General features: G+C 42.6%; 2 protein-coding genes across 4 annotated transcripts; one reads left to right on the forward strand and one right to left on the reverse strand.

The window, feature by feature from the left end:
- Positions 1-8: 8 nt before the first annotated feature.
- LOC131127710 (protein GPR108) lies at positions 9-8000 on the reverse strand. Of its 3 annotated transcripts, none has more exons than XM_058069884.1 (18): positions 7610-8000; positions 7301-7420; positions 7084-7134; positions 6404-6495; positions 6247-6326; positions 5407-5579; positions 5270-5332; positions 5092-5193; positions 4886-5019; positions 4732-4807; positions 3543-3616; positions 3342-3459; positions 3144-3274; positions 2947-2990; positions 2826-2875; positions 2667-2750; positions 2472-2593; positions 9-214 (listed from the first exon to the last, which is right to left on the reverse strand). In XM_058069884.1, the coding sequence occupies exons 1-18, from the start codon at positions 7703-7705 to the stop codon at positions 169-171; spliced, it is 1656 nt and encodes a 551-aa protein (XP_057925867.1). In that variant the 5' UTR covers positions 7706-8000; the 3' UTR covers positions 9-168. The 3 variants fall into 3 exon arrangements, with proteins under 3 accessions (XP_057925867.1, XP_057925848.1, XP_057925858.1); XM_058069865.1 differs by lacking the exon at positions 9-214 and adding an exon at positions 818-1894 and having other exon boundaries at positions 7610-7998; XM_058069875.1 differs by lacking the exon at positions 9-214 and adding an exon at positions 1901-2198.
- A 1083-nt stretch (positions 8001-9083) lies between these two features.
- Positions 9084-13514, forward strand: LOC131140761 (intercellular adhesion molecule 1-like). The gene is made up of 7 exons (XM_058091475.1): positions 9084-9258; positions 10348-10536; positions 10735-10810; positions 11242-11380; positions 11494-11823; positions 12941-13171; positions 13241-13514. Exons 1-7 carry the CDS (start codon positions 9206-9208, stop codon positions 13309-13311), a joined length of 1089 nt encoding a protein of 362 aa, XP_057947458.1. The 5' UTR covers positions 9084-9205; the 3' UTR covers positions 13312-13514.
- Positions 13515-13968: the final 454 nt, after the last annotated feature.

Consider the following 13968-nt stretch of genomic DNA (forward strand, 5'->3'; position numbering starts at 1 on the left):
GGGAGTCATCATTGGGGTCTCTCCTTTTGGTGGGTGTAGACGAGGTGGGCAAACTTTGTACTACGGTTGGCCTGAGGGTTTTATAGGGCGGTTGTAATAGGTTTGATGCCCTTCTCTGAGAAGATGGTGAAGTTGCTTCTGGGAATCTGCTGGTCCAGCCCTCTCGGATTAATGTCGCTGGGTGAAAGCTGGCTCCTGACGGTGCTTGATACTCCTGCAGGGAAACAGTCACTCAGGGAGATGCATCCAGCATGAAACCAGCTCAGGCTCTGAGAGGTGATGGAGTATGGTTGGGAGCTGGGAGTGGCAAGTCCACCACAACATTGTCCCTGTCGGGCATAAATTCTGTGAAGTTCAGCAGAGCACTGAGGTGACCAGGTGTATAGTATATCCTGCTATATCCTGAGTAGCATCTCAAGCATCTAGCATGGAGGTGGTATCAATGACATTTTGAGTTAACTTCTTTTCTCATTTCGTAACTAGCAGCCTGTATTAAAAACTTCAAACTTCAAATTTTCTTTGCTGTTTATCCTCATTGTTGCAGGGGTGTGCTGGAGCCTATACCAGCTGACTGGGCGAGACGGTGTACACCCTGGACTGGTCGCCAGCCAATCACAGTACACTAACGTCACCCCCACCACAAACCTAGTCTAGATTCCCACCTTCAAGCTTAATCTTAACACCAAGCCTAACCTGAGCTCAACATTTGTTGAAAGTTAGTCTGAATACTACTCAAAAAACCTGCCAGCACATTGACTGTACAAAAACTTAGCATGTCCATGCTAAGGAAACCAGTGCTAATACATGATGAAGTAAATAAAATCTAGCACACCAGAACACCAGCTTTATTATAAGTCACAGACATGGAAAAACCCTCAGTGAAGTTTAAGCTGTATAGTTACCCTACACTTGTGTCCTTGCAGGAAGGCAACACACATGAATAGGAGTGTGTGTGTGTGTGTGTGTGGTCATCTCAGTAGTATCATTCTCACTTTTGACTTTGCACTCACATTATTCCAAACAAACTGAAAGCACAGTTCTGTACATTACTGTCTTTTTTGAGGAACTGGGGGAATCATTATTTACAGTCTTCTGACCTTTCAATAGCAATAACTTGTCAATAATCCATAAAATATGCATCATATCCAAAGTAGAATGCTAAAAAAAAACAATAGCCGACAAAAGCAATTATCTGTTAAGATTGTTTGTCAAGAATGGCACAGTGAAGCCAAAAAAAAGGGTGGTTCGGTCATCTAACCTTGAGTGACCTCAACAAGCTAAGCGCAAAAGGTACAGCGGCGGTGACGGGCAATCCAACATCAATACTGAAATGGACCAATAATTAAATGTAGTAAAATTTACAACCTCAAATATCCCCATCAGGAAAGTAACGCGGACCGTGCAGCCTCAACCAATCAGTAGAACCCTGAATGTTGCCTGCATTTTGATTGGCCAGGGGAAGGGGGTGAGAACCTGAGCAAGTTCTAGTGATAAATCGGACCTGCAAGCCCGTCCCAGCACACGCAGAAATATGAGGAAGGCCAATGCAAGTACCGTGTTAAATAGAAACACACACCAAAAAAAAAAGCTAAAATGATCTTTGGAGAACTCATTCGTCAGTCCGCCCCTCTGTTGTCGGGCATTTTTCCAAAGACACAGAAGTCTGTTTGCATAGGCAGGCAGTGAGTGGGAAGGACCACGATAAACCACTGCACAAAAAAAAAAAAAGAAAGAAGAGGAGGCAGTGGCCATGGGTGGAAGGCCTTATTGGGTCCTTGTCCTCCGCTAATGAATCCCCGCCCATGCTCACAAGGTGGCTTCCTTCTGGCGCTCACGTCCGTTGGACGTCTTCTTGACTTTGGAAATGCCCTCCAGTGCACCCGACTCCGTCACTCTGGAAAACACGGAACCATTAAAAGGGAGCCCATTATATTCATTTCCGGGACTTCGGATTATATTGTTGTGGACCGCTATACAGCAGCTAACCTCCATAGAAAGATTTCTAGAACTTCCTAACTCTGCGCCTCTTCCAGCAGTGTTTTCTTGGATTTCCTGCCTCCCGCTCAAATGGTCTGTGTAATTTACTGTACCCCCACATCTCCTCTCCTTGAGCCCACTCTGCTGTGATTGGTCAAACTCCCAAGCGATCTGGAGAACGATCCGGAAATGTAGGCCTCTGTTTGTTGAGTGCAGGCAATCTGCAACCCATATAAGGATGTCCGCATAGCATTGACATCAGTCGAACTGTGTTGAAAAAAATCTTGAGCAAAGCTGTCCAAAACTTCTTTCAGGGCTCACTTTCCAATGTGCAAACCTCAGTATCTGACGCATTGGCATTGTTTAACACGAGAATACTACATTGTATCAACATTTACAAGTCTGAAAAGAGGAAAAGCATAATAGGTCCCCTTTAAGTCCATTAAAATAAAGTCCATGTATGCACCAATTCTGATTTTAAAAAGATTATTTACATTTCATCCATTTCTTCATCGTCATCATGCTGGGGCAGCTGGAGGTACGGGTTGTTGGAAGCGGGTCGGAATTTGTATCCCGTCAACACAAAAAAGATCAATGTGGACACTTCCACCAGGAACTGAGGACAAAAAGGAAAGTTAAGTTAAGTTAAGTTTAATTGAAAACATCCCATGACAAAAGACAAGAGGTACCTCGTAGAACCACTGCCACTGGAAGGGCATGGTGACCTTGAGCAGGATGGCGATGATTCTTGTGAAGTAGATGTAACACACGATCTAAAGAGAAAGACAACAAGAAAATTAGACACTTATACAAGATGAACAGAAGTAAAAAGGATGGAAGGGAACCACCATGACGTAGTAGTGCCGGAAGAGCTTGAGCTTCTCCAAATTCATGGCAGCTGGATGATCAAGTAAATCAGTTAGTCAGATGATGATGAGACGTGTGGCCGTCTAAATTTAAGGTTCTCACCTTTTCCATCGGTGCTGGAAGCCTCTTGTAGATGACGGATGGACCTACAAGATAATTGTTGTTTTTATTAAACACATTACACATTAGTATCACATATAGTGTATCTCCCCATACACCCATTTATGATACTTTCTCAATGAATAGACTTTAGAGTAGTCAATGTACAGCTTAGTGTATAGATTCTAAAAAAAACTGACCAGACAACAGGGAACAAGATGGCGCCACAGCAGATGAGGTCGACAAGAAAGAGTATCTCCTTCCACAGAGGGTATTCGCTGGAGCCTTCCTCCGTGGACTCAATGATTATGTAGGCCACGTTGGCCAGGACCTGTATGGAACACACAAGCATGTCAACAACAACAACAACAATCATCCCAGTAGCTCACAGTCCACACCTGCAGGGGAATGACAATCATAAAGATCTTCTTCTCTTTGTCAGACAGGATGTATTTGACGAAGGCCCATCCGGTGCCAATCAGTGCCAGTGTGATGAACAGGAGCGCCCCCTTGAGCCTGGGTGGTACAGTCGGCAAAAATATGTAATACACAAACACGCACATGATAAAGAAGCGACAATTCTGAGGAAGTGGACTCACAGGTGTGTGATGTAATACATGACAGCCCAGCCCTCGATGGGATGCCCCTCTGTGTTGATGAAGTGATAGTTTATCTGAAAGAGGAAGAGGGACAGCAGGAGGACATTAGCACACAAAGGCTATGTCCACATCAATATGGTTATTTCAAAAAAACAAAAAAATCTATGAAAATGAATTCTGTCATTCAACCAAATGTGTTATGTGTTCCTTGCGTTTTCTAAATGTATTTCAGCAGCAGAGCTAAGACCACAAACCAAGTCAAATAATTTGCCCAGAACGTGGGTAGGAACATTCCCATTCAAAGTATGGGATTTAACCACTTGTATTTGTGTGTAGGAAAATGCTTACATTTATGCACAACTCTTATCATGCATACACACACTTTGCTATCATTTTGGGGGGTAATGCATTCTTAAAAAGGGATTGCTGCTAAGAGGCGGAAATTCAAAATGTGGTTCAAAGTGAACCATAGTCTGCAACAGCGGGTATCAGAAAAAGTGTACAGTTTTTATCAACTACAGACATAAAGTAGTGAGGCTTGAGGTGCTCAATAAAGCATTTAAATCCAACATTACTCACCTCCGAAAGGCTGGCTATTTTCGCTTAGAACTTGTGGTGTCACAAGATTAAAACGTGACAATTTCTCATAAAAAAAAATGGTCGTCATGTGAATGCATGTCTGTTTTCCACGTCTCTTGCCTTCAAAACAGGCAGGAAGAGAGTTCGCTCTGTGCATTGGTTTCAGCACTTGACACGTTTGTTCGCAATGGCATGGCACAATGGCATGAACGGTGTGAGTCCTTTCATCTGTCAAACAGTGTTTTGGTCTTGTGGGTGGGGCGGGGCTGGTAGTATACACACATTGCTTCCAGTGACATTTTTAGACACTTTGTGTAGTGTTTCAAGCAGTGGTGGATGTTTCAGGAAGCTGTGGTGTCACAGTGAAAATTGCATTTTTCAAATGCGCAATTTTCCTATTCCCAACCCCCTCTCCCCTAAGCTCGTTTGACCAAACTCTGACAAGCGTTACATTCCATTTAATGTAAACAGCGGTTGTTATATTGCTGGAACTGTGCAACACCCAAAAGGTAAATAGTTGCTGGACCAAGTCAGAGTGTTATGGCTGATGTGGTTACTTTGAGAAACCTTTTTTTTTTAATGTGTAGTTATTTTGGACTGTGGAACTCACACTGTGGAAAACCAAAGATGTGGACTTGGTGAAGGCCAGCGCCGCCATCAGCCAATGGATCTTAAACACACTGTACCTGCACATCAGAAGCACCAATGGTGATCATTGCCTGACTTGACTGAGGCACTGAAGTGCAGTTAACATGTGCAAGTACCTGTGCTTCATGAGCGTGTACACCCACACCAGGGCAGCGGTGAAGAAGACTCCAGCCATGCCAATGTAGAGGCGAGACAGTGGGATTTCGGCTGCAGACAGGAAGCCTCCGGGATTCTTCTCCGTCACTTCCAGCTGTGGAGGACATACAGTGGTTTAAAGAGTGTGTATGAGGCGAGAACATATGAGAAAATTTTGTAAAATTACAGTGAAGGAGTAGGAATGGTCTATGCCAGGTTCCATGTTCTGACAGTAGTAGAAGTTGAAGTTGTACAAGCCTTCAGCCAGCAAGCCCACCAGCAGGTGGAACTGTGGAGAAGGTGGAGAGAACGTTTAACTTTGGGGTCACTCGAACATGGGTGACGCATGATGAAAGTGCTCTTACATTGAAGTTGTAGGTGTCGTTAACTTTCTCCAAAGCCAATGTCAGCGATTTGTTCTTGTCGAGCTACAGGTAAAAACATACTTTACAAGATGAACGTTTACAATTACGCCATAGCCACGAGAATAGATGCCTCTTACATGGAATTCGGGAAGCGTAATCCCTGCCGTCTGATCCTGCTTTGTCTGATCCACAAGCTCTGTTTTTGCATTTGATTCATCTGGAACTTTTCCAGACGTTTTATCTCCATCTTTCGTCTGCTCAACAGGCTTAGCAGGAGCGTTGGCAGGAGCCTCCCTGCTTGACCTCTGACCTGAAGCAGACAAACATGTAGCTTGATGTTATTTGTGTTGTGTCAGAGGTTTTACTGGTTTTCCAACAATCAGTTGTGTTAGTGCACTTAAGGTAAGTAAGTTTAGTTGTAAAGGCTCGGGCCAAGACAAGCCTTTAAAAAAAAACACACACACACAAAAGGGAATCAATGAAGGAAAATATGAATCATGCCAACAATAGAACCAGAAAAGGAACTTGTAGGAGACATAAAAAAGTGGCGCCACAAAGGTCATTGTCTTGGCTTCTCAATACAATTTGACAAAGTTAATTTTTGTAACAAAAGAAAACAATGTACATCACAATTTTTACTATTAGTCTCCTGTAGTTAACTTCTACTATACAGTAGTGCAGTTAAGAATGAAGTGCAATACAAGAAGTTGGTTCAGACTTGCATGACAGTTATGAGAATGAGGTTCCTCATAAATTAATAGTGTTTTAAGATGTATTCCAAAAGCTGAGAAGTTTCAGTATCCAGGACTGAATTGTGGCTGTCCATTGCTATGTACAATTTAGTGTGGATATGTCACACTATTTACTTAGCTGAAGAAATGCCTCAACAACCTCGCATAATACAAAGCACGCTGTATTACGACATGTGACTGTACCATGCAGCGACTGCATGGGTGTTGGGGAAAGGGGAAGCTTGCCTTTCACTTTGGTCTGCACATCGCTCTTCAATTTGGCGCTCAAAATATTGTCTTGGTCTCCGAAGACACGCACGTTGACACTACATGGCAAAGACCAAATAATCTCATTTAATAATCCTGTCATACTGTCAAGAATAACACAAATGACTGTACACACCTGCAGCTGTGGATATCAACAAGAAAGAGGATGAGGGGTTCATTATTAGTCACTTTACTGAGCGTGAGGGGGCAGGTCTCTGTCTCTTCAGCCTGAGGAAGTCAAAAAGAGTCGCATTATTGCCACTGTTTAGAATAACCATGGATGTTCATTTTGCATGCAGCAACACAACAGGACCATGCATGTAGCATCTAGGCCACACAGTCAGGAGACCGGGAAGACCTGCGTTCGAATCTCTGTTGGACATGATCTGCTATGCATGCGTAGGTTTTCTCCGGGGACTCCGGTTTCCTCCCACATTCCAAAAACATGTTAGGTTAATTGGCGACTCCAAATTGTCCATAGGTATGAACGTGAGTGTTTGGCTTTGCAATACACCCACAGATGTACTAATGCACCAAACCACTAGTGTGTGTGTGTGTTAAAAGAACTTTGTTATCCCTGTCCACAATTCCACTTGTGTAAAACTGGATTTTTGGTGCTGGCCGGTAAAACATGCTGTGCCTGTCACTCATTCCATTATCAAACTCCAGGCTCTTGCCAATGGGGACTCAACATTTTGCGTCTTATTTACAGGTCTTTAAATTTAATATGCTTTACTTTTTTGTGTATATCAGTAAATGACAATATTTCATTAGTATAACATATGTACCCTATAAAGTACAACATTATGCACTCACTGTGTAAGACAAGACTCCACTCACTCGGGACCTGGAGAGACTGAATCCAACCTGAAAAAAACAAAGATCACATGCTTGTGTAAGCATCATCAAACACGTGATCACTTTCTACACAGGCTAAGACTTTGGGATATGTTGCAAAAGTGCTTATCAGCTGATTCGATATTGGACATTTGATAAACATTATTGTCGATAAATCCAACAAAGAGGCTCTTACAGGGTAGACGCTATAGTTGACCGGTTTCTGTGGGAGGCGCAGAGACCGTAGGCTGACGTCAAGAGTCCCGTTCGCGTAAAAGCCAAAAGTGTTGAGGTGGACGAAAAAGCGTGTTTCGTTCTGATGATGAACACAAAACATAAAATCCACAATCAGATTTGAAGTATACAACAGTCCCGACATGCTATTCTGCACATGACACTAATAAAGCCTCTTAATGCAAAAGCTAGCTAACGAATCCAACGTCGTCTGCAGCTATGCTAGCTTCGAAGCAAACACGATCTCATCTGCCTAGATATGTCGACTTACCTTCAGGGTGAGTTTGTGTATCCTTGCCTTGCACCCAACCAGAAGAAACAGGAGTAGAAATGCAGCCACGACACCAGCTCTGCGCGCCGCAGCCATCCCCAGAGAGAACGCCGCAAAGCTCCCGCTGCTAACGTTACCGCTGGACGAACCAGATGTCCGGGTCTCCACAAAACGACAAGCAACGTTTAGCGATTCTAATCCGTGTAACTCACTCCGACGGGCAGCTGTTCAATAGCGTCGTGTTGTCAATCTAGCACAATTCGCTTAGCTCTCCGGTAATTGTGTGTTTTCATAGCGCCAGGCTAGCAGTAGGTTGTTCACATTTAGCATTAGCACATCTCGTTTCCTGGTTGTTGACTCGACAGCCAAACATTCAGCAGGGAACAGGAAGTGACGTCACCAACTTTGTCACACACTGACAGCCAAACTAAATGAAATATACTTTAAAGTGTATCATATTAAATGGTTTGTAATAATACATACATATTTTTTAATCACGAATGTCCTGTTACTTGCTATTGTCTCCCTTATGGTCACATGACTTTGTGTTGACAGCCGGCTTCCGGGTCCACGTCCCCCATTGTGTGTTGTATGGAGACGTCACAGAAGGCAACAGGTTTGACACGTGGAACACTTTATATTGTTACGTTATTGCGTCATGTGACGTTACGGACAAACCTATACGTTTTTTTGAAGCTTAAATTAACAAAATACGCAACTTTATTGACCAAACATAGACTGCTTATTGATTCATATTTATTTATATGCATTCGATCTTTATATGGAAAATCGTCATATTTGGAAGCTTTGAGTCAAAATTGTCTCACTTTTTCCTTCAATGGAACAATGGAGCTTCATGTTGTGCAGGGGTGTCAAAATGGTAGTTGTGGAGATGTTCCAGGGGCATCCCTCATGATTGAAGGCCATTGTCTGTGTGGTAATGACTGGGTTAATGGCCGCCTGACAAAGGATTCTTCCAGAGTAATAACATCACTCTTTTAGACCATCCTGTGTGTTGCGATTGACAACATTTGGGGATGGATGACAAGGGAACAAGCTCATTCTCTCATCAGTAATTCTGGGCCCTATTGAAAAAAAATGACATTGTGCCTTCAAGGCAGCTCTTTTCACCACATCTCTATTTATTTGAGCCCCTGTCAGTTCGAGGCCTTTGGAAACTTTCCCCCCAAATACGGTAACCCCTAAAAGTTCCATCAAAATATGAGTAACACCTCCCAATTAAATGCATATCTATTGGTCATGTTGGGAGTTTGGAGTATTCAGCTCCACACACACATACAGGGAGCTCCATGCCTTCTTGCCAAGTGTGCTACACACCATTATTCTTGACCCTCCCTTCCTTCCTCTCCCGATATACCAACAGAGAACGCCCATGGTGGCTTTTGAGAGGCCAAAGCAAAGGAATTGCCTGATCATCAGCTTCACACACACACACACACACACACACACACACACACACACACACACACACACACACACTCACACAAATAAAACCCTGAAGAGTCTTCAAAGGTCTCACACTGCCTGCATCAGACACAGTGGCTCCAGCTGTTGGAAAGTCATATTTGATGAAGGATGCACCCGTCAAGGTGGATCAGGATCACCCTGCTGCTGCTTCACCTGTTTGGCTCAGGTGAGTGTGATCATCACTACGTGGTAGGCGGGGACTGAGGACGTCCACTTTCAAATGTGACATGTTGGATCACCATTGTGTGTATGATATCAATTTGTTACAAAATATTATTTAAAATTACATATGAAAATACACTCAAAGACAACAGATTGTTTAACGTACATTAATTATATGAGAAATATGTTCAAAAATGTCAATCAAATGAAATAAAACTGGTTTGGATTGAGAATGAGAAAAAGAAAAAATACATTTTGGCGTTTCAAATATTTTCCTTTCTTTATGATCATTTCTAATTTCTGTTTGAATGAGTACAACTTCAATGATTAATATATATATATATATATTGTATATATAACTATTGTATGACATTGCAATACTTTCTTTAGTTTAGTAGAAACAGTAATAGTTTTCTTTATAATAATGAGAGGTGTGCAGATTCTCTTTGAATCATCACTGAAATTGTTGAAAATTTGCATTTGATTAAAATTTCATTTTCAATTCAATGAAATTTACTGTATGCCTTTTCCCCATTTTTTCCAAAGTATTAATAATAATGATGTTGTATATCAGTATTTCTTTATTTATATTGAATCAAATCCTTGAATTACCTTTCTTCACTAATGATTGCTGCTTGACAAATTGTTTAATAGATTTTTAAGTGTGGGTACTGTTGGAAAATTGCAATTTGTTGTGACAAGGTACACGCACACACACACACACACACACACACACACACACACACACACACACACACACACACACACACACACACACACACACACACACACAGGGAGGGTGGAGAAGGCGCCCAGTCTCCAGTGAAACAATGGCGGTAGAAAAGAGGAGCTATGAGTTCTTTGGAGTTGGGCAGGGTGTCCTTCCTTCCTCAGAGGAACACACTGGGTGTATTCAGCCTGCAATAAAACAATGGTTCACAATAGATCAGCTAAAAACAGTCTGATTCCACCAGATGGCAAAATTCAATTGACCTTTGTCTGCATTACGCAACAATGACTCATACGGGAGGTTCATTTGCAATGGCAAAAGCAAAAACATTATAATCTGTGTTTTTCCCTCTTTATACCTCAGCTACCTCATCCCCCCTTTCTGTGCACACACCTGCTCCTCCTCTACCCTCACAAATTTCACCTCCCCTCCCCACATTTCTCCCATCTGGACCTTGTCCATCTACCAGCATCCCTCCCATCACAGAGGATTCAGCAGAACAACAACGTTGCCCTCTCACCATGTCCCCTTCCACAATGGTGGTCAGGTACAAATCCAAATTCTGAACTTCACTTCTTCCAAACATTCATTAAAGACCAGTAAGGGATTCCTCAATAGAGATGAAAAATGACATAACATAATACAGTCAAAATAATAGTAAGACTTTGTAATACTAATGTATGATCGATACTGTATGATCATTCAATATCTTTTTTTCAATTTATGAACTGTCTTCAACATGGAGGTTTGGAGACCCAGTCACAGCTAACTGCTCAGTGTCAAGGACAGACTTTTTCCTGCTGGGATGGGAAGTCTCACTGGTGAGAACCATTTCACATTTGTATTAGTACAATATAGTACAGATTACCCCCAAATTCTAATCTAAATAGTCTGTTCCAGGGTTAAATATTGGCCATCATGTCACTTTAAATATATAGGCCTATTTTAAATGATAATTTAAGTCATACTGACCAGTCCAGGCTGTACCCCACCTCTGAAGTTATCATACCCTGTGACTGCAGTTTCTTTGGTGAAAATATCATCATGTACTGCTTGGTTCTTGCATGAAGCAAAGCTCCAAATATATTGACAATCTTGGGAGTATCTGGATACAGGCTATAAATCCTACCCACTCCGTGTTTGTAGAATAGATTTTGGGCCAAACTGTAGTAGAACGCTCATGCATCAAAAAAGTCAATTTTGAGTGTGTTGGTAGTTCTATGGATGTGAAGTTGTGAATCATCATGATCAGGTGGCTCCTGAACCTACAATGGAGAACTATCTGGTTTGGAGTGTGGACAATATGAAAGAGTGGAGCATCTCAGCAGTGTGCTATGCCGTGTCAAATCTAGAGGGACCCTGTCATCTTCGCCTCCCTGTCATTGTTTACAGTAAGTTGATTTATTTGATTTGATTCGTGTGTGTTACAAAGCCCCAATGCAAGTAGAAAGTCATAAGTGGGGAAAAAAAAATTCATCATGGTTTAATATTCTGTCGCCTACAGAGCCTCCAGACAGCGTGTCCATCAGCTTTGCCAATCACACAGGCCCGCTTTTCGAGCATCGCCAGTACACCCTACAGTGTACTGTACAAGATGTGGCCCCCGCCGGGAACCTCGTTGTGACCTTCTACAGGGGTCAAACAAGACTGAGCCAACTGCGTTCGGATGTGATGGAGAAGACGCCCGTGACCGAAGTCTTCACTCTGGATGTCCAACCCAGGAGAGAGGAGGACGGGGCGCTGTACTGGTGTGAGGCTGAATTACGACTGCAGCCAGAAGGACCACAGTGGCCTCCAGCAGTCACGTCGCAAAAACTCCCTGCTGCTGTCCTCTGTAAGTGAACGAGGATCAATACTTCATTCATTCATTCATTCATTCATTTTCTACCGCTTTTCCTCACGAGGGTCGCGGGGGTGCTGGAGCCTATCCCAGCTGTCTTCGGGCGAGAGGCAGGGTACACCCTGGACTGGTCGCCAGCCAATCACAGGGCACATATAGACAAACAACCATTCACACTCACATTCATACCTATGGACAATTTGGAGTCGCCAATTAACCTAGCATGTTTTTGGAATGTGGGAGGAAACCGGAGTAGGATCAATACTTAAGAAAATTGATTTAAAAAAAATAATTAAGAAAATTTTACAATTTTGGCTAAATTATGACCACTTTCTTTAAAATATCACTCCTTCCAACTTCTTCAGGGTGACCGTCCCCATCCCCCCATACCTAGAGCAGGGGTAGGGAACCTATGGCTCGCCAGTTAGATGTTGGTCTTTGGATGACTGCATTTGGCTCTCATTTAACATCAGAAAATATATTTATATTAATTCTAATATTTTTTCCACATTTTAAAGTTAAATATTACTGAAATCCATCTGTCCATCTTTGATGCCATTTCCAATAAGGTCACAGGGAGCCTATTCCACAGTGGTTATTGTAAAATCCATCTTGCTTAATTCATTTCAAAAAGCCCCGGCGTGCTGGAGCCTATCCCAGCTGACTTCAGGGTACACCCTGGACTGGTCGGAAGCCAATCACAGGGCAAATATAGACAACCATTCACACACAGATTCATGCCTATGGACAATTTGGAGTTGCCAATTAACCTAGCATGTTTTTGGAATGTGGGGGGAAACCGGAGTACCTGCGTGTCCTAGCTGTGTGACCTGCGCACTGGTCTTAAAAATGCACATATTTAGTTGTACGGCATTGAGTGTTACAAAAACCAAAAAGGTTCCCGCCCCTGGCCTACAGGATGCAGAAACTCAGATCACTATTACAGCACATGATGGTTGTTGCTAGGCAGAATTTATAGTCAATACTGTCTTATGGGACAATAAAAAAAAAAACAATAGCTGATGAACGAGGCCCACTAAATTGTTTAAATGACAAACTACTGTGAAATGTTTGGGAATAATATGTACAAGTATCTCTTGTACTTCCTCAGATGGCCCACAGCTACTCTGTCCTGCAAAGCTGCAGGTGAGAATGGGAGAAAGCTTCCATTGCGAGGTTCAAGGAAACCCCCAACCTTCGGTTATTTGGCTCAAAGATGGCCGCCTGGTGGTACCACCCACTCACTCAATGACGGAGCATGCGGGAAAATACACAGTCTTGGCGACCGGGCTTTTTGGACAGAGGAATCTTACAGTAGAGGTGGAGGTGATCACTAGCAGAGGTATATTTAGGTTCATATTGTTTGTACTTGTGTCACACAGTGTTTAATGTGTCCCATCCTCTCTCATAGGCACTGCACAGCCAGGTAAAAGACACTTTCTGTTTGCGACCCTGCTTCTACTGACATGGAACTTGTTGTAGAAGCCAAAAGGGATTCAAGTCTCACTGCTGTGTGGACACTTGTCAGGGAGTTTTGCCCTCTTTTTTTTTTTGTCACTACAGCCGATAATGAGGGCTTTCTCTTGAGGACGCCTGTCCAGGTACTTTTACAAAACCCAAAAATGTACAATAGTCCAGTACTAAAACTTCATCTGAGCTTGTAAAATAAAACTGGAATAAACATATTTGCCCTTACTTGACAATGTATTTTCATTTAAATTTATAATCCATATACTGACTAAATATACTAAGTATATTAGTACTAAGTATATTAGTACTTAGTATATAGTAATATACTAAGTACTAAGTATCTCAGAACAGATTTTCAAAATCAATAATTCTGCATCTGCGCGCACGTGAGTCTCAAATGCAACGACTGGCATATTGTGGAGTTAACAAAAAGTACATTAGGAGGTTGCCTACAGCCACAACCCATCCATCCATTTTCTACACCACCTTGTCCCCACTCAGGTAGGCTGGAGCCTATCCCAGCTGTCTTCAGGCATGAGGCAGAGGCAGAACCTGGACTGGACAAACCATTCACACCCACATTCATTGCCTCCAAGCATGCATATTTCTGGAATGTGAGCAGAACGGGTGCTCCAAACGTTAATATCAATATTTTCTGATCTGGAGTTC

The sequence above is a fragment of the Doryrhamphus excisus genome, chromosome 1 (genome assembly GCF_030265055.1).
Source record: "Doryrhamphus excisus isolate RoL2022-K1 chromosome 1, RoL_Dexc_1.0, whole genome shotgun sequence".
Classification (NCBI taxonomy): domain Eukaryota; kingdom Metazoa; phylum Chordata; class Actinopteri; order Syngnathiformes; family Syngnathidae; genus Doryrhamphus; species Doryrhamphus excisus.